Consider the following 20462-nt stretch of genomic DNA (forward strand, 5'->3'; position numbering starts at 1 on the left):
AGTTAAGCAATAAAACATATTAAATTAACCTCGTAAACCGCTTTAGATCTTTCCAGTTCACTCAACATCTTCTCTGTAAGCAGTCTTCTTATTTTTTCTGATTCATTCATTTCAGTTTTAGTACCTAGAAACGTTTTTGAAGTGAAAACTACTCTAGATGTGTTGAGGAATTTTCGGAAAACATTATCATACGGTTAATAACTTTGATGTGTCAATTGGAACTTAGAAATAAAATTGTACAGTGTCGGTTGGAGCTTGTAAAAAGTAATGTTTTTTGGGTGTTGATTCTATTAACATATAAAATGATATAATAAATACAATAATAATTGGAAAAGAGAGGCATTATTAAAACACAAGTTGCAATTTATAGAACTTTTGTTCTTTTAAAAACAGTCATTGAAATTTTCCCAGTTAATATTGTAACAATGCTCAACTATTTTTATAATTCAAGCATAACCTTTACAAATGATTCAAGTCGTTTAAATTTCATAACAATATAAACACAAATCACCTTCAACGACTTGAAGTTCGTTCGAAACTGCAACAATTCGTTGTTCAATATCGTGAAGACAATCGGCCATGTCGAGTTGGTTATCACGAAGCTCACAAAGCTATAAATTATTAACAACTTTAAATAATAACGACGAATGTGATGGTTACTTGGTGGTAGGGCTTTGTGCAAGCCCGTCTGGGTAGGTACCACCCACTCATCGGAAATTCTACCGCCAAATAACAGTACACTGTATTGTTGTGTTCCGGTTAGAGGGGTGAGTGAGCCAGTGTAATCACAGGCACAAGGGACATAACATCTTAGTTCCCAAGGTTAGCGGCGCATAGGTGATGTAAGGAATGGTTAATATTTCTTACAGCGCCTTTGTCTATGGGCGGTGGTGACCACTTACCATCAGGTGGCCCATATGCTGGTCCGCCAACCAATGCCATAAAAAAAAATACAAACAATGATTGGATACCTAAAATAAAATTTGATTAATTTACAAGTTTATAGTTAAACAGTTTAAGTAAGTTTACAGCACTCGCGACTTCACACTTTCAAACTAAAACAACAAAACCATATACAAGTAGGATGTCGGCGCGACACGCCTGATCTGGATCCCAGTAAAGACTAAATTTATGAGTCTTGGAATGCTCAAAAAATAACTCTATACGTTTGGGAACCTACTACAACTTACATTAAATATATCGCAAGATTATTTTTTTCTCTATATTACGAAGTGATGTATACTTCATCACACTAATCATTTACTCTAAAAGGCAGTAATCCTCAACACTTGTCGCCTCACCCGCAAGTTCTTTACGACTTCATCCATCTCAGTTGCCTATACCATTACCTAGCTCCTACTAGTGCTCAGCTACGGCCCATGTGTGTAGGATTTAGTTACCTCATAAGAGAGAAAATATTAAAATAAGAATATAATAATAATAATAAATGTTATACCTTTTCCGCATGTTTGATAGCTATTCCATGGTACAATGCTAACAGTCCATCAATGAGTCTCAAGTAAGCCGTCCTAACATCAATACACCCAGCTCCGGGCATCGTCGACCTTGTCCCTTTAAGGGCCAATGCTGTTTCACCGGCGGGTCTGGAGTATAAGCTATGGACATTGAAATAGTTATAATTTTTTATTTGTTTATAATTATTATTGGGGTCATTACAAAATCTTTAACGATCGTTAAAGATTTTTAAATATCTTAAGGTTTCAATATCAATGACATTTAAAAGCTCTAATGACTCAATTTAATATTACTCTACTGTGTCAGACAGATACACCATCTTTATTTATTTAGATCGAGTTTAGGAGTTTTATTTCCAGGCAGCGTCACCATTAAAATCTCGGATTACAATTTTAATTGCTTTTTTGTTTTGTGCCAGTTAGATTGTGAATTTTAAGAGGTGTTTGAATGGTATTTGGCCAGTTTATCCATGACGGAGTCTTTATTTTTCGTTATTTTTAGGTTGTAGTTTAGAATTTTCAAGGTAAGCCTTCTTTTACAACTATTTAATGCTGCTACTAGATTAAAAATTACCTGTTTGCCATTGGAGGCATCGGAGGGTGCATAAATCGCGCCATTGATGATATAACTTGGGGTAACGTTGCCAAACCTGGAGAACCCGCTGCCATATCATTCACACCTAACCAACATTTTCCACAGAAGATTATAAAAAATAGATGAATGTGATTACAAGACTCTTAAACCATTAGACGTGTATATTTTACAATGTATTGGGGTTGAATATGACATTCGGCAGCATATACACCTAATATAATTGTGACTAGTGTTAATAGTACAATGATTTACGGACCACATACATACATGTGTAATTTGCAGATATAGTCCTCTTGATCTTGTGACACAAATATTATGCTATCTACTAGCAATGTTATTATTCTTTAAAATAGATTAGAAAAGTGTCAAGGCAATTTTACATTTTTGTCTTTTCTTATCTTAATTAAACTCACCGTTTAAAATATTTGATGATATATGTATATATAACATCGACAGACGTATATAAATATAAATTGGATAAACAGCTTCATAACGGCAAATTATTGAATGATTAGTATTTATAAATCAATCAAGTATAATCATTTATGGGCTTATATTATTTAAAAATGTTTGGACATTAGGAAAATGTGCACCTAAAACTGTTTCTCTGGATTTGTACTAGCCCGTTTGGATATCACCCACTCATCCTATATTATAGCGCCAAGCAGTAAGGCTTAGTTCTGTTGTGTTCACATTTAAAGGGTGAGTAAGCCAGTGTAACAGGGACAAGGGATATAACATCTCAGTTCCGAGGTTGGTGGCGTTTGTTGGCGCGTTGGTTAGTTCAGAAAATATTAAAAAATCAGAAGTGATGACCGCTTATCATCAAGTGGATTATTTGTCCGCCACCTACTGATGACATAAAAAAAGACAATTCAGGCATTCCACTACTTGATTCACGTTATAAATGGATTAAGGACGTGGGTGGTGACAATGTGAATATATAAATACCAGTATCGATTCCTCCAGCTCTATTGTAATTCGGTTCAAAACTTTGTATAAATGGATTCTCCTCACCGAGAACTTGAATTAAATCCTGCCTGCGGAAAAACATTTCAATTAATTTTAATTGCTCAAAACAACGTCTAGTATTACGCGTCTAATTTATCTTTTCTTAGAATATGATTGTTTGAATTATTTAAAAATTATATTTTATTAAAATTTATTAAAATATAATTTTAAAGTAAAGGTCCTAATATGACTCACTGTTGGACAAATTGACCATTTTTTTAATGATTTTGGAGCTTATTACGTTAAAGTTGTCCAACGTGAGACTGGTTTTTATGTGGTTCACACATGATTTTTTCCTACACCGCTAAGAGTTGAATTATAAACAAAAGGAAAAATCAAAATCTGCCTGTGCGACCTAATAGTCCATTTCGGCTGTAAAATGTATTTACATATTTTTTTTAGATACTTATTTTCATCAACCGATGACCAAAATTGTAATACTGTGTATGTTAAACTTTTTCCTTAATACTTCCACTTCCCTTAGTACTTCTGCGTCCGCCGAAGAGACGGAGAGGGTACCACCGGTTGTTTAGTGGGTATCCCTCAGTACTAGGGCGCTCTAGGCGTCATGGGCAAGTCCCACTTACACCTTCACGTAGGGGAAACGCGTAATGCGTTTTCTCAGCGAAAAAAAGCTACCGCAAGTTCATTCCATAGTATGAAAACCGAGCGTGTCATCTTTTTTTATACCTACGATGACGTCACCCCATCCAAGAACATAATGATAAATGATTTCAAAATGAATTACAACTGTTTGAGCAACAAAATTACTTATCAATGGTAGGTAAACCCTCCATTGATTTACTACCTTAGAAGAGTTTATCAGTTTATAACGACACAATTACAAGAACACAGATTAAATTTGTAGCATGTCAAAGTTCGGGCACGCTTGATCTGACAGGTTTTCGGTATCTAGCTTCTTCTAATTCTGTGACTTAAGCCTTCTAAACTAAACTATGAAATAACTCCAGGAAAATCAGGAAAATTCTATGCTTCCTTTAAAACTTTTTCTGCCAATGAGCCAACTTATTTACTAATATTACAAAAGTAAAAATTAATAGTTTTTTAAGAGAACTAATCATCGTTAAATGTTGCTATATGGATATTATTACTAGCATAAAAATCATTGATGAACAAGGAAATAATAGGTAATAAAGTTTTACGTTTTACGGCGGAAGCGAGGATTTAGTGAATGAGAATAACAAAGTCAATAAAATCTCGCCGTACAGACCGTAAAGTCCTAACCAAGAACGGTAGGACTCCTCCCAGACGATCGACGTTGTAAAAATCGAGTTCACCGTCTATAAATGTTCTCGCTGGTATGTGAGGTGGTAAGTGCCTTAAAAATGTCAAATTCGATAATCAGAACACAATTAACTATTAAGGGTCTAGTATAAAATACCATACACCATTTTTTTTTTGTTTGGGAATACGTTGAAGCAATTATTTAATCCTTGGTAGATTACAATAACATTACATTACATACATCAACAGCCTGGAAATTTCCGACTGCTGGACTAAAGGCCTCCTCTCCCTTTGAGGAGGTTTGGAGCGTATTCTCATTCATATTCTTGGTAGATGGTTACTAAAAAACATTGGCATTTGAGGAATGTAAACCACTTATTATTAATTAAACAATAAATGCGGCTACCATGGGACGTTAGATGTTACGAATCTTGTGCCTTCGATACTTCCCATTTATGTATATAAAAGCTAAATACCAATCACGAAATCTCAGAAACTATAACACCAAAAAACCTGAAATATGGCAGGTAGGTTCCTTATAGGGTGTAGACATCCTCTAAGAACAGATTTTACGAAACTCCATCTCTAAGGTTGTAAATTTGGGGGTGGAATTTTATGTTTTATAAACTTCGTGCGGGTTCAACTACAGTTCCTACACCGATTTAAGTAACCACAGGATCAATAAGCTTCAAAGTGGCTGACATGTATTTCGTTCTTGACATTCCATTTATATAAATAAATAAATAAATAAATATACTTGTGTATATAACATACAATCGCAATAGAACTATTATTTAATAAGACACATCTATCTAAACTTATCTTTCTCTTTTTTAATTAATAAACTTTGTCCTAGGTCTTTTAGTGGGTTTTAAATCTGTTTGGACGTGATCTAATTAATTTGGGTAAGAGAATACTGTTGTTTCCCCCACTCACGGCTAGTGTCTGAAAGGCTAACAAAATTACTGTACATTTGAGACAACTGCAATTTATCAATAGTTAACTTTGATTGAGTTACAGATACGTTTATTAACATAGAATTATATATCTAATTTGTCTTTGGTAATGTTTTCAACTATCGGTAATCATATGATTAGCAACTATTAATTGTGAGGTTATTGACCTTAATACAAAATAAAACTAATAAAATTACTGATATATTACTAAATTAATTATAAGTAATCATAATCGTAATCATCCCTTTTACATTTTGTCGGAAGCTATAGTCTGCTATGTTTCTTGTGCTAAGTTTTATGTAGATCTATTATACAATATACTTAGTGGTAGGGGTTTATCCATCTGGGTAGATACCACCAGCATATCTGATACTCTATCGCCAAATAGCAATACTTAGTATAGTTATGTTTTGGTTTGAAGGGTGAGTGAGCCAGTGTAACAACGGCCATAAGGGACATCATCTTAGTTCTAAAGATTGTCGGCGCATTGTTGATGGAAGGAATGGGTAATTTTTCCTTACAGCGCCAATGTCTATGGATGGTGGTTACCACTTACCATGGGGTCCACGTCCACCTTAAACTAATTATTTTTTAACAATATACTAGTTGTCGCCCGCGACTTCGCTCTCGTTTTAGGGTTTGGTCATCAGATCTAAGCCATAAATATAGCCTAGTCTATTCCGTGGAGTTCACTTTACTTTGACTAATAATACTAAATAAATAACTGTAAATCTTCTTTTTTGAAAGGAAATTGAATTCGAAACTTAAATTCCTTGACGAATTCTTCTTAAAAAGGTACGTTTTGTTTATTTTTTTCTGGTATTGCCCAAAAGCTAAAATTATATGAACTAGCACTACTTTTTGTATTATTATTATATTATAAACTTTAAATTTCGGATACAATGTAGTAGATATGATTCCATAGAAAAACGGAATAATCATTTATTTTTAATTAATCAGTAACTAACTTCGTACGGAACTTTCTCGAACCTTCCCGAATAAATCTCTCTTAAATACGTTTGCGTTAATACAAGTCGTTAACTAGACTTTAATCTAAAGCTTTGCTCTGCAAGAATCTCAGGGTAAGATCTTAATGGAGTATCGTTGTTGTTCCAACGTGATCGTAATACGGAGAAGGTCCGCATAGTGTTTGTGGGGTCTTTGAGAGTAGTCGATTGTAATAGGAAGGTTCTTTTTAATTCATTTAGATTGTCTTTTTATTAAGAACGATGTTTGTTTTTTTTTCAAAACAATTTTGTTAGTTATGGTTCATGAGTTCATGTATGTATATACAGCTTTAAAATGCCTGAAGTTATTTTAATATGTGGGGTACTGTTAGAATATATAATACCAACATAGTCCATATAGATACTGTAAGAAATATTACATTCTTACATTAACAGCCTGTAAATTTCCCACTGCTGGGTTAAGGCCTCCTCTCCCTTAGAGGAGAAGGTTTGAAGCATATTCCACCACGCTGCTCCAATGCGGGTTGGTGGTGGTGTAGGTTTCCTCACGATGTTTTCTTTCACCGCCGAGCACGAGATGAATTATAATACACAAATTAAAAACATGAAAATTCAGTGGTGCTTGCCTGGGTTTGAACCCGCAATCATTGGTTAAGATGCAAGCGTTCTAATCACTGGGACATCTCGGCTGTGAGAAATATTAACCGTAAATAACCATCATCACAAATACGCCAATAGGTATACACGAATTTTTTATTTGTGCAACAATCACGTAAGAACAACTGAACGCATCCATATGAGACTACGAACGACGCGGAATCATCCGTAGATGGTTAAAGGATATTAATTTTTCGAATACCATTGATCCTTCTTCCTTCCTTTATTTAATGTCCAGCAAAGTGGACAGGTAACAGCTAGCAATGTATAGTAATAAAACTTACGGATTATTCAGAGGATTTTCATTCCATAGTCGCAACACAGCAGTGAGAAGGCGAGCATGACAGCACCAGGAAATAGCTGGTGAGTTTCTGGACACATTAAATAATCTCTGAAAAAAAATATGAGCTTAAGTATCGAATACTTCAAGCAAAATATTCTAAAGATGAAGTGAGGAGAAAAAAAATGGTCGTAAGTGTTGAAAGTGGCTTCACGTAACATTATATGTGCCATAATAGTTAAAATTTGCTACAGATAATAAAATATTAGCTTAATAAATACTGAAGTCAAAATACTTTAAAACCAACTTATGGTTATTTCAATAGTTAAGGTTATCTGATAGCTAAAGTCGCTGATGGAATGCTTTATTATCGGGGGCCATTTGTTTAATTATTATAATTTGCATTGCATTAGTTACCATATCCAAGATACAATTATCCATTATGTATCTCCTGAACTTTTCCAAGAAGATTTTCCTTGTAGATGGTACCATGGTTGTACCATCTGTGTTATCCAATAACATAAGCAGAAACTCCAACTAATGGATGAAATAAATGTCTAAATAACTTAATTATTATATTCAAGAGTTTAAGGTATCAAAGAGTTCTAGTATGAGTGTTAAGGTAAAAAGGCCTCCTAAACACTGATAAAAGATAATCATCCTGCTGTTCCTTTCTGACCTGTTCTACTCAGATCTGAGGTGTTTCTTTCCAAATCCGCGGTAAAATTTTGACAATCAATAAGAAAGATATTTGAATTTAGAACATCGATAATTGATCATATTAAAGGTGAGTGAGCGAATTTTGCTACGGGCACAAGGGACATATCACCTTAGTTTCAGTTATGGGTATGGGGTATGGTTAATATTTCTTACAGTGTCAATGGCTGGGTGGTGATTGTGGTAGTGTACCATTTTTTTTGCATTACATTAGCAGCCTGTAAATTTACCACTGCTGGGCTAAGGCCTCCTCTCCCTTTGAGGAGAAGGTTAGGAGCATATTCCACCACGCTGCTCCAATGCCGGTTGGTGGAATACACATGTGGCAGAATTTCGTTGAAATTAGCCACATGCAGGTTTCCTCACGATGTTTTCCTTCACCGCCTAGCACGAGATGAATTATAATCACAAATTAAGCACACGAAAATTCAGTGGTGCCTGCCTGGGTTTGAACCCAAAATCATCGGTTAAGATGCACGCGTTCCAACCACAAGGCCATCTCGGCTCTAGTTTACCATTAGGTGGCAAATATTCTAGTTCGCCTACCTATTTAAAATAAATTAAAACACAATTTTACATGATCAAATAATTACGTTTTTGTTATTTATGGACACGTGTCAAATGTCGATAAATGAAAAATATAAACTTGTAGCTTTGTGATAGAACTGTGGATAGTTGTGACCATTCAAAGTCTATTGTTATGATTTTATTAGTGTAAGCAATACTTAGTAAATTAGTAGTTTTATTGCTTCAATAATATTTACTGTAAACGGTAAATATGTTTTCTACGTCAAAACTAAATAGCGCTTAAGCGCTTAATGTACTTAATCGGAAGCTGCAAGGAATAGACTAAAATGTTTAAAGGAATATTCAGATGCTAGCTTTTCATTTGTGCTTAAAATTTAGCATAATGTCAAAAAAATTGAATTCCCTTACAATTTCTAAATATGAATGAGTTTGTTTGAAATGGGAAATTTTCTTTAGTTTGTCATTTAAAATGAGTCCAGAATTTGATCCTTATTACTGATACTATCGAATGGTCTATTAATATACGATTTTAGAAATACTCGAATTCGTGGGATTGAAAAATCGATTCATTAAAAATATTTAAATAATACAATTTTAGTTTACTAATAAACTGTTTTTTTTTCGCTACAGAATTCACTATCCCTTTCGTGTCATTTGTTTACCACGTCCACTTAAAAAGTTCACCTGCTTACATATTACGCAAATTGCGATATCGGCAATGAGGTTCTAAGAAAATATGAATAATTTTAATAATTTCACCTAATAATAAACAATATAAGCCACGATGAACTTTATGCAAATTGTTCTGAATACATTTACCTGTATACGCTCTAAAGGAGCGATGGCCTTTGTAATTTTATCACAATCGTCTTTATACTGAGTCTCTAAGGTTGAATCATCTGGAGACGATGGGGGTGGCTTGGATATTTTATCTGCATTTTAAATAAGAAAACGTTATTCATTGATAATAAAAAAATAATTCGTACTTACTACACTTTGAACCAGTCTTGAATGGTTTGAACTATTCAAGTACATAACAATTATTGTATTTTACAATTGCTTAAAGGTATTTTTAGTTTTTGACTAATACAAAGTAGGTTTATTCGATACGTCATGGTAGCATGTGAAAGTGATCCCGCCGCCAAAGAGACGGATAGGGTACCGCTGGGTTTTCAGTGGGTATCCCACAATACTAGGGCACGCTAGGTCTCATGGGCGAGACGCCAATACACCCCATTTCACACGGGGGAAACGCGTAACGCATTTTTCCAGAAAGAAATAACTTATGATACAGTCAAATTCAACCATTACGTAAACCGTAATTTTACTCGAATCATTATACATCGTATAATCGGATTGGTGGGATCCCTGGTGAATGACGCTCAACCAACAAATGTAGGTTTTTCCACGATGTTTTCAGATGAATTACAATTATAAACACAAATCACATGTAAAAATTCAGTGATGCTTGCCCGAGTTCGAACCTACAATCTGTATTCAAGATTGTCAGTACACTTGGTCTAATTATATTTCGAAAAACAAGTTTTAAAAGTATCCTTATTTTATATAAAGTTCAGATAAATATTTGGAAAAAGGATCACAAAATTTTGTTTTCATCCTTAGCGCTTAAAATTTAGCCTATATTTCAATGATCTCTACGACATTAATGTTCATCCAATTTACGAGAAATACCTGTCCCAGTTGGTGCGAATGTGGAACGTGTCATGCCCTTCTCCGCTATTTCTACAAGGATAAAAATTTCTGTTATATAAGTTGGAAATGTTTTGAAGTTTTGAAGACCACCTGCTCTTCCAAAAAATGATCTCGTTTAGACGATGATAAACTGGATACTATTACTTTTATATATTCCATAATTCTATATTATGTCTGACTCATTATTTTTTTATTTTGTTTCTTTATTAGCAAAAGAAATACCAATATTTGCCAATTTTAACACAAATAAGAGCACTGGAATTTATAAAATCCACAGAGTCCTTACTGTTAATTTGGCTCAAATATACACTAAAATAACCTCGTTTGATTATGAATTTGTAACAGTATCTAATAAAAAATATATTTCTTTGGTGTCGAATATGTACAAAAGAACAGTTCTTGAAAACACCATTATTTTAATCTTTACTCTTCTCACTTGTACGTTATTTTAACATCCTCTGCCATTTTAAATTAATTAATCTGATTCCATTGCACCTCTCATAAATCGCACTCACTTACATAATCACTCCGTTTCCATAATTCCAAAAAAAATTATGTTAAATAATTTTGTATTAATTTATCATTTAAATTGTCTGAATGATAATCAGCAAAAATTGTTTTAAAATAAATAATTTATAATCAGATATAAATAGCAAATAGCACTCTACGAATCTATATTCACTTAAAATAATTGATCTAGTATGTTGTTTTTCTACCTTTGCATTTTATTGATGTTTATTTATGAAAACATCGTAATCCACGTGTATCAATCGATCCATTTAAAGAATACTGAAGAAAACACTTACGTATATCTGACAACATTGTAAATACATTTTATTTAGGTTATGTTACAACTTTTTGAAGAAATTATTTTGAATCAGATAAGTGTTCTCAAGTACCAGCGTATAGTAACGTTCTAGATTTAAACTCTCTTTGACATTCTGTAAGTCAAAACCTACCCGGTGACTGGACTAAGAATAGTAACCCATATTTGAATCAATAACTTCACGGGCCATTGGATAAAATACACGTGTTCAAGCTACTATGACATCTTGGCTCTTATCAATTCAAATTAATTAGAATTATTTATCATTATCATCTTTCATTGTACTTCAGACAGTTTACAATGGAATTAATAACATACCAGCTATTTGGGGATCAGTTTCTCCTTGTACCGATGTAGGACGTTGCCACCAAGGCTTTCGGATGATCGATCGTAGTACGGTCTCGTCTGGACATTTTATGTTTAGGAAATTATCGAACCTTAGAAAAAAAAAAAAACTTAATTCAATTCGAACTCGATGAATATTTACGATGAGTATAATAAAAAATGTGTCCAAAAGATGGTGTAAAAATTCGTGCATCAACGATTTTAAGAGTTATAATTTTCGTTTTAATGAAATAAATTTTGGTGCAATCGTTTAAGCAAATTTTAACAATCTTATTTTTAAACTACTTCGACCTCACGTCGCTTTAAAAGCGCTTTGAAAGCAAGTTCAATCTTATATTATATTATTGCAGAATTCGCAGCACAACTTTGTTACTCAGGTAGAGGGCAATGTCATTAGTTTATTCTTGGAACAGAAAAGTTGTCCTGATTTACTCAATATCTTCTCAATTTAAGAACACGAAGTTTACGTTTATTAGTATTTTTTTTACAATAAACAAAGGTAAATATTATTGACTTCGAAACTCTCGAAAACTAAACGATAAATCAGTCAAGTTATTAAAATCTTAATTGGGATTATAAATCTTTGTTTCATATCTATATTAATATTATAAATGCTTAAGTAATTCTGCCTGTTTGTTAGTTGTTCTTTCACGGCTAACAACTGTACTGAATTTGATTTAATTTTGTATGCAGTAAGCTTGAACTCCAAATACTATGATATTCTTTCTTTTTATTCCAAATACCTGACGACTAACCTCTAAAACGCGACCGAAGCCGCATAACTTTTATTGTATCTTTATACACAGATTTTTGCGTCCCTGCCTTATTGTATTAAAATTTCCTTATTGTATTATACATTCTTATTTACTAATTACATGATTACATATATTATTTCATAATAATAATATCTTCAAGAGTTTACGTCTACGTGATACAGCCGTCAATTTCGCCAACGATGTTTGGGGAGCTAATTAATTGATGCTTAAGCTCTTCGAACAACGAGGTTTCTGTTTTTATAGCCATTGTTGTCATATACCCAATAAAACTTTTACTTCTTAATTTATTCGAGAAAAGAAAATTTACAATGAATAGTACTAACGTTATTTTATTGAAGAAAACATATTTGACGAGATGATGTCTCGTATCTCGATGTTGCATCAGACCACAGAGTACATACAGACCTTCTAACTGTTGTGTAAAGTTCATGTCCTATAAAAAGTAATTGGATGAGTAGGGCCGGAGTGGATGAGAAAGGCCAAAGATCTGGCTCAATGGCGCGCCTTGGGGGTTGGCCTATGTCCAACAGTGGACTAATACAGGCTGATATGATGATATGATGATATGATGAATAAGTAATTGAAGTGCTTTAAACTTGGTAGAATCCTTAAGCTATCCATAACCACGACCATCCATAATTATGACGTCACACTTTTAAATAGAGAATGTGAAATCCGTTTCATTTTCGATAAATTTGTATCCTTCGATCCAAAAATGGACCGACTTCAATGATTGTTTTTTGTTTTAAAATGTTAATTTTTGAAATGGTAGTGTCAACAGTAACTAGCCAGGAGAAATTGATAAATTAATGAAGCTATCATAGAATAAATAGTAACCTACCGGCGACACAAGGTCGTATAGCAGACACTCCCTTACGACACAATGTTCCAACACATCACACAGTGCTGCTTCCTCGAGAAACGTCCAGAGTAAATCCAAAAGAGTACAAAGACGGGGCTGAGGCTGAGCTAAGAACTTTTGGGAGAGTCCGTTCTAAAAATAAAATCATAATGGCCATCATCATTGCCAAACATCAATACGTCTTATTATTACCAGCTTAAAAGTCAAGTTAGTTTAATTATAGGCACAAGAGATCTTACATCGCCGGGGTGAGTCATTAGTGAAATAAAGAAATCGAAGAAAAAATTCAGATAAACAAACCTTAGATTAACGTACTCCTTGTGATTTGATAATAGCTCATCTATATTGTAAACTACTAACAGTTCTTGACGAATATATCTTTATTTATAATACAACAGTTTTCCACTTAACTAATTATATCCACTTTAATTTTAATTACAGCAATCAGCAAACATTACAACGTCATCGACGTTCAAAACGCCATTTTTTTGCAAATCAAAAATGAATATCATAAATCATTTTACTTGGTGGTAGGGCTTTCTGCAAGCTCGTCTGGGTAGGTACCACCCACTCATCAGATATTCTACCCCCAAACAACGGTACTCAGTTTTGTTGTGTTCCGGTTAGAAGGGTGAGTGAGCCAGTGTAACTATATATACAAGGGACATAGCATCTTAGTTCCCAAGGTTGGTGGCGCATTGGCGATGTAAGGAATAGTTAATATTTCTAACAGCGCCTTTGTCTCTGGGCGGTGGTGACCACTTACCATCAGGTGGTCTATATGCTCGTCCGCCAATAATTCACGTTCTAGATCAATGATATCGCGTCAATTCGACATCAACTGTTGTTTATTTGGCTTTTGTCGTTTTGTATTTGGAATAGACTACAGGTTCAAATATATACATAAATGTTCTTACAAATTTATCTTCCTTCGCCTTAAGATAAAATTCAACAGCACTTTGGTCGACACCTAATCCTCGGTTCTTCAGACCAAGTGTCCCTCTGAACCTCGGTAGCAGTTCTGACACAACCACATATGTCACGCGTAGTACCGTCCCCATTTCAGCCACTACGAGACGTGCAAGTGACATTAAAAACGCCTGTTTTGCACAAAGATAGATTTTATAGATTTGAGAAATAATCGTTTAGTATTTTAGTAGATGGTTATTCCAACGATTTTTAGATATTTGTTAGTAAAATCATAATTGTATGACAAAATTTACTTTATACTAGTCCAATTAGTGATTACGCGTGCAATGTTAAATTTTATCGATGACCTGCGTGGTCGTGAACCAGTTTTCATGGGTACGCCACTCCGAGATCCCGGGATCGATTCCCGGCCGAGTCGATGTAGATAAAGTTCATTAGTTTTCTGTGTTGTCTTGGGTCTGGGTGTTTGTGGTACGTCGTTACTTCTGATTTTCCAAAACACAAGTGCTTTAGCTACTAACATTGGGATCAGAGTAATGTAAAATATCATTTGATTGGTTAATTTTGAGATGTCATTGACGTTTAAGGCATTGAAAACTATCTAAATCTTTGGTCTTTAAATACTTTGTTATTGGTTATAAGATAATGTTTGTAATTAAAATGATTGTTTATTCAAAGCGATACGTTATAAAAAAACACAAGCAGAATAGGTACAATTAATTTGTTATTAAATATAAAAAGTCCCACTTGATCTACCAAAATAAATTTAACCATTTTCGTATGAACGTAATACTTATTGTTTAAATTTAGGGAACTATCTTAACTCTTTTCGACATCTTCTTGACTTCTGTGCTCTGTGCATCTACCATACTGTGCGGTGAGGCTCGAGGGCTGTATATAGAGTTTGAGCTATGGATACGAAGAGCCACTTCCACTTCAGCCTTCGAAGAGTCAGATTTGGCCTGCATCACAATTATTAAAACATCACTTCAAACTCTATGAGGTTTTTAATATTTAAAAGTAAACTTTAAATTGTATGTCTTTTGATTAAATAAACATAAATTTAGTAATAATATATTAATTATTTAACAGTAAAATTTATAAAATTTAGATTAATTTATCGTGTAGATAGACTGTCAAAGCTGAGAATGCGTCGAAAAAGATAATGGTTAACTTTTAGCCACCAAGTACACGCACACTAGAAAAATATAATGAAATTTCGCGAGTGTCAGGCGTAGTAACACGCATACATAGCTAATCAATTTGGCCCGTTTTTTTTAGTTCTTTTGAGCGCGACACCCTGTCTAGACATATCAATAGGAAGCTATAGGTGAAAGGTAATATTAGACGTTGATCTTGTATCTTCTCTAGAATATAAAAAGGAAATGACGGAGCATACAAATTAATTTACTATTGATTATAGTAGCGGCACGCTATGATGGCCGTTTTGACGTTTGCCCACTCATGAAGTTTCGTATTTAAAAAATAATTACATCAAAGGAGCAAATTGTTGTTCTTTATTGTCAATAGTGACGTGCAGTTAGTCATAAAATTTATCGAATGTGATTTCTAAACTACAAATATTAGGGTACCGCGAAGATAACTTTTTTATTTATTTTTTTGCGTAAACGTGTACGTCACACTCTCACACTCGACCTCGTAGTCGGTGTTATATTTGTGTTGACAGTAAATATTTTATATTTTATTTTTTATATTTTGATAGTAAATGTTTTTGGTTTCTTTTTTTGTATCAATTTATTTCTTGTATGTAATGTGTTTATAAAGTTATTCATTCTAATTCCAATTTTTGATTTAAATTGATTTCGTTCGAATATATTACTTAAACTTATTTTATATATTTTTTTATTAAACCTTTTTAATCAGATACTACTTGCAACAAAAACTTGAATTAAATTACTTGCAAAAAACAAAGATTTGAATATATTATATCGATAATAAATTTACATTTCACATCACTTTTTTAATGTGTCAAAACGGCCATCGTATCTTGCCGCTAGAATAATATATAATAATTATTATAAATTAATATTATGTATAAATGTATCCTTACTTTACTAATCTTAGCTGTTACTGGTGGCTTGAGACCGGCAAGCCTATTAAGTTCGTCTATTAAACCTTCGAGTGATTTAAATAACAGAGTTGCGCGTATGCACTCTCGAATTGGAGGAGCTTGAAGTGGAGCGAATCCTTCAATCGGGAAGCTGTTTAGGAGAAAAATGCTATTGAAAAGATTGAAATTATGTAACTTCCTAATTAATATTACAAATGGAAAGTAAGTTTGTTTGTTACGTTTTCACATCTTTTTTACTCAATGATCATCATGAAACTTAGTATACATTGTCAGGGATACAGAAAGGCTACCTAAAATCTATTCCCACCATAGGCGGGTGAAACTAGCCATTAACTAAAATCATGATCATATACATTTGATTAAATATTGTAACATGACGATCAAATGTGCTCTTGTGAGCCTATTTAAATAAAGAATATTTTTATTAAGATTTTTGATTAATAATGACTAACTGAGCCAGCGCTGCTTCGTTTTTGTGTGTTTAACTTGTGTTTATAATTAATCTCGCGTTCGGCATCAAACAGAAATTGTCGGGAAATCTGTAGTGTCAAATGAGCATCTTCATAATATTGGAGTTAAACCTTGATATAATAATTTCCAAACATTCTGTTCATGAGGAGAGAAGCCGTATGTCCATACAATATTTATCTCTTATGGCAGAGAATCCTTATCGTGTTGGAAATGTATTTAAAACAATTTTACGTAAAATTTACCCTGAAATCTTACTCTCATAACAAGATTTAAAAAATATAATTAAAACCCAGTTACTATATACTTTAATATAAACGATTGGTTTTGCTTACGGATTGTAAATAAATTGTCTATAGAAGTATTTTCATATATTTACCCTACGACCCGTTACTCCTAGCTCGAAACAATTCTACTATGCGTAAGCAAAACGAATGGTTTCTTGGTAATAATAATCGGCCATGACTTATAAAGATAATAACATAAATGGTACGTGTCCAAAATTCGCATAAAGGTGTTCCTGCATAGCCAGTGACACCGCCGGGAAGTACGCCAGACCAGAGCCGTGGGCGACTTTATCGAAGGCCAGACCTAGAGATACGCCATTTCTGTAAAAAAAAAACTTAATTCGATTTCCTTTTATGTATACACAAAAATGTATTTATAATTGCATATTATTGCAATTTTATGTTGGTGGTTTGACTTTGACATCAGATATTCTACCGCCAAAGAGGAACGCTTGGTATTTTGTTGTGTTCCGGTTTGAAGAGTGAGTGAGCCAATATACAGACACAAGGAACATCACATCTTCGTTCCAAAAGTTTCGCATTGGCAATGTAAGGAATGGTTAACATTTCTTACAGCACCAATGTCTTTGGGTGGTGGAAACCATTTACCATAATTGGCCCATTTGCCAGGTTACTTCCTTATGACATAAAAAAGTGTATTTATATACTGCCTCGTTAGTGTACATTTTATAAGACTGTAGATCCTTTCGGCATAAGTTTAAATCTCAAGTCAGTAAATAAAATTGCGTTATAATGTAAAGAAAATCAATTTAACAGCCTGGGGTTTTGAAGTTACCTGTAAACTGTCAGAAATAGCTTAAAGTCTCGTACTTAATAATGAGAGTGAGGGAATATTCAAAGATATATTCAAATTTACCTGTAATATTCTAAGGTGCCCTTGTCCAAATCTATGCATGAACCAATAACGTCCCCTGGAAGCCAAGATTGACCATATTGTGAAGTGGCAACATTCCACTTCCTCACTCTTCCACCATCATAAGCGTAAGAATGAGCAGTGTCTCCCACTCCTGTGTCCATTGAGAACGTGCAAGATGATGTACACCAACCAATCTACGATTTGTTTGTGGTGAATAAAATTGTATCAAATAGTCTAGATGACATAGATTTTTCTAGTGGCAAAACTCGTGAAATTTAACCGAAGATTACGGGTTCCAATTCGGAGCAAGGGCCATTAGTTCTCATGTTTCTATCTAGGTATTTTTTTTTATTTAATTAGTTACTCCATCAACTCATCACTAAACACTTAATATTAACAATTGATATAGGTAACATTCAAAGTGATACGTATTCAAAGGTGTATACAATATTGAATAAATAAGTATCGCCCACATATGCGCGGAGAAGTCACTTACTTTTTTTGTTCTATTGACAACATGTATGCAATTTCACGATGATAGGTTGAATAGTTAAGACGCAAAAGCGTAACAAACAAAGAAACAAACATAGTCACTTTAGCATTAAGGCATCGAAGGAAAACATTGTGAAGTATCACTAAAATATTCAAAAGAACTTATTATCTTCCGTCAAAATTATTCTGACATATAATGTTAATTCCATTATAACGCTATAGGAGAAGATTTAAACTAGAAGATTAAATTACAGTTCCTTTATTATTTATCTATTGTGAATGAAAAACAGAGTAAATAAAAAAGAAAATATCATTCCAATCTTTATTTGAATATTCATCATACGAACAAGACAATTGGCTGTTGAGTCAACCATGAAATCAACTAACGCACGGACACACATCCATTAACGTCAGAGGCAGGAATCGAACAGTACGCTTCACTTAAATCCAATTAGGCGCCCTTTTAACCAATTAGCTGTCAAGTACTTCGTACCGAAATGCATGATTATAATTAAACCGTGCACTGCGTACTGTTGGGGTGCCTTTTTGACTTGTGCTCTTTGATGAAATGTTTAGAAAGTAAATTTCAAACGTTTGAAGGTAATGAACAGTTTTTATTTATTCAAGTGACAAGTTTTTTTGTAATTTCATTTCAAAACGAATACGTTAGCAGCTTAGAAAGCGAGCGGCATATCATGGAAAGATTTTTTTGTAATCATACATACAGATCTAATTCCAAGAATCATTATTGATTCTTGATGTGTATCGTTTGATGACTGTGTTATTATACATTGAGACTTTTTGTCCTAGTTCAACTATGTATTTGCTTATAAAGATGATTTTTTGTGGAATAAATATTATTATTATTATTTATATAAATTATTCTTTAAGTTGTGTATTTCTTTTTTGCGAAATAAGTAGTAGCAATGTTCCAAATTAATTAAGGAATTTCTCCTAATTCCTATTTCGTCCTCCTTTTAAGTTTATCACTTGTGTAAGGAGCGGGAACGACAATAGCCCAAGGCGTCAGAATCGATCTTTCGACTTTTTACATCGCTAGGCGGCCCGTAACTCATGGCGCTGTTGGCGCTCAATTGATCGCTTATCAAATACTCGGGTCAGTCAGGGTCACTGAGCCATTGTAACAAAAATCTTAGTTGCCAAAATCGCTGGCGCATCAGCAATATAAGGAATGGTTATAATTTTTTCACAGCACCAATTTTTATGGGCGGTTCCGGTGATGCCTACCTAACAACAAATGGCCCATGATGGCATTACTATTTAACATACAAAAAAAAAATACAATCTCCTTTTAATAGACGAGATCAAAGTTTTTTCTATATTAGTCTACGATTTTTGAAGATAAGCACCCGCTTATAAGATGTCATTTCGTAATGCTTAAAGGCCAGTTACCATATATCTTATTAACTTACCTGCATAATTCCCTTAGTACCGAGTTGTACTTCGTACATCCACTTCCCAGAGAAAACGCAGGCAGTAGCCCTTATTGTTGCAAAACTTGATAAGCCTTGTATACTAACACGTTCATCACCAACTAGAACCAGTCTGCCAGTTCCTGGAGATATGGAAGATCGTAACATTCAATATGAATATTCTGTAGATATAAAATTAGAATTTATTAATAGGCGTAATTAGCAGAAATTATCACCCTTATACTACCTTCTCTTTCTTTCTATTTCTCTGTCTCTTTCGATTTATAACAGCTACTATTATTATTTTCAATCACATGGAATCTTAATAAATTTTTATATGCAATTATTCTTAAACGTTTTTAATTTATTTAATAAATATTATATAGCGCTAGCGACTTCGTTCCAACCGGGTGTCCCACGATACCTCTCATTTTTACTCTCCCTTATCTCAATCTCTTACTTACACGCATTATTTGGATGCATTGTTGTCTCTGTTGGTAATGTTTCAATATTAAATTCCTAACTTTAAGCTTAGAATTTGTAGCAGAAAAATTCAACGCCTTTTTATTACTTTGATCCTGGACTCGAAACTAGGAATTCGAGATCTGCGGCCAGTAGTTATCCAGTAGATTAATGAGGTTCTTACTTACTTACTTAATAATATCAAAATTATATAATAAGGTAGCTTTAAGTGTTTTTAACACACTTAGATACTATTTTTCTAAATCATTACATCGTATAAAACAAAGTCTATGTATGCTTAGAACTTTAAACTACTTAACGGATTTTGATGCAGTTTTTCTAATAGATAGAGTAATTCAAGGTGAAGGTTGGTACATATAATACATTCATATATATTAGAGAAACACTGATAATTTTAGAGGTTTCTAATATGATGTCGTAAATAAACACATTTTTTGCGCTTACAT

General features: G+C 33.5%; 2 protein-coding genes across 2 annotated transcripts in view; both read right to left on the reverse strand.

Moving 5' to 3' along the window:
• Positions 1–20462, reverse strand: part of Eif2alpha (eukaryotic translation initiation factor 2 subunit alpha) — a 196214-nt gene that overhangs the window by 56261 nt on the left and 119491 nt on the right. The gene's annotated exons all lie outside the window — the stretch shown is intronic.
• The window catches only part of LOC113393642 (E3 ubiquitin-protein ligase RNF123-like), a 53836-nt gene that overhangs the window by 30311 nt on the left and 3063 nt on the right, over positions 1–20462 (reverse strand). The window contains exons 4-22 of the mRNA XM_064219001.1: positions 19534–19676; positions 17609–17802; positions 16927–17052; positions 15956–16106; positions 14709–14846; positions 13872–14054; positions 12934–13086; positions 12416–12525; positions 11290–11408; positions 10125–10175; positions 9252–9364; positions 7605–7724; positions 7192–7298; positions 4313–4420; positions 3022–3110; positions 2050–2155; positions 1457–1616; positions 503–611; positions 30–124 (exon numbers count right to left, since the gene is read on the reverse strand). Of these exons, the coding sequence (XP_064075071.1) occupies positions 30–124; positions 503–611; positions 1457–1616; positions 2050–2155; positions 3022–3110; positions 4313–4420; positions 7192–7298; positions 7605–7724; positions 9252–9364; positions 10125–10175; positions 11290–11408; positions 12416–12525; positions 12934–13086; positions 13872–14054; positions 14709–14846; positions 15956–16106; positions 16927–17052; positions 17609–17802; positions 19534–19676 (2375 nt within the window). The remainder of the gene's footprint in view (positions 1–29; positions 125–502; positions 612–1456; positions 1617–2049; positions 2156–3021; positions 3111–4312; positions 4421–7191; positions 7299–7604; positions 7725–9251; positions 9365–10124; positions 10176–11289; positions 11409–12415; positions 12526–12933; positions 13087–13871; positions 14055–14708; positions 14847–15955; positions 16107–16926; positions 17053–17608; positions 17803–19533; positions 19677–20462) is intronic.

Source organism: Vanessa tameamea, chromosome 25 (genome assembly GCF_037043105.1).
Source record: "Vanessa tameamea isolate UH-Manoa-2023 chromosome 25, ilVanTame1 primary haplotype, whole genome shotgun sequence".
Classification (NCBI taxonomy): Eukaryota; Metazoa; Arthropoda; class Insecta; order Lepidoptera; family Nymphalidae; genus Vanessa; species Vanessa tameamea.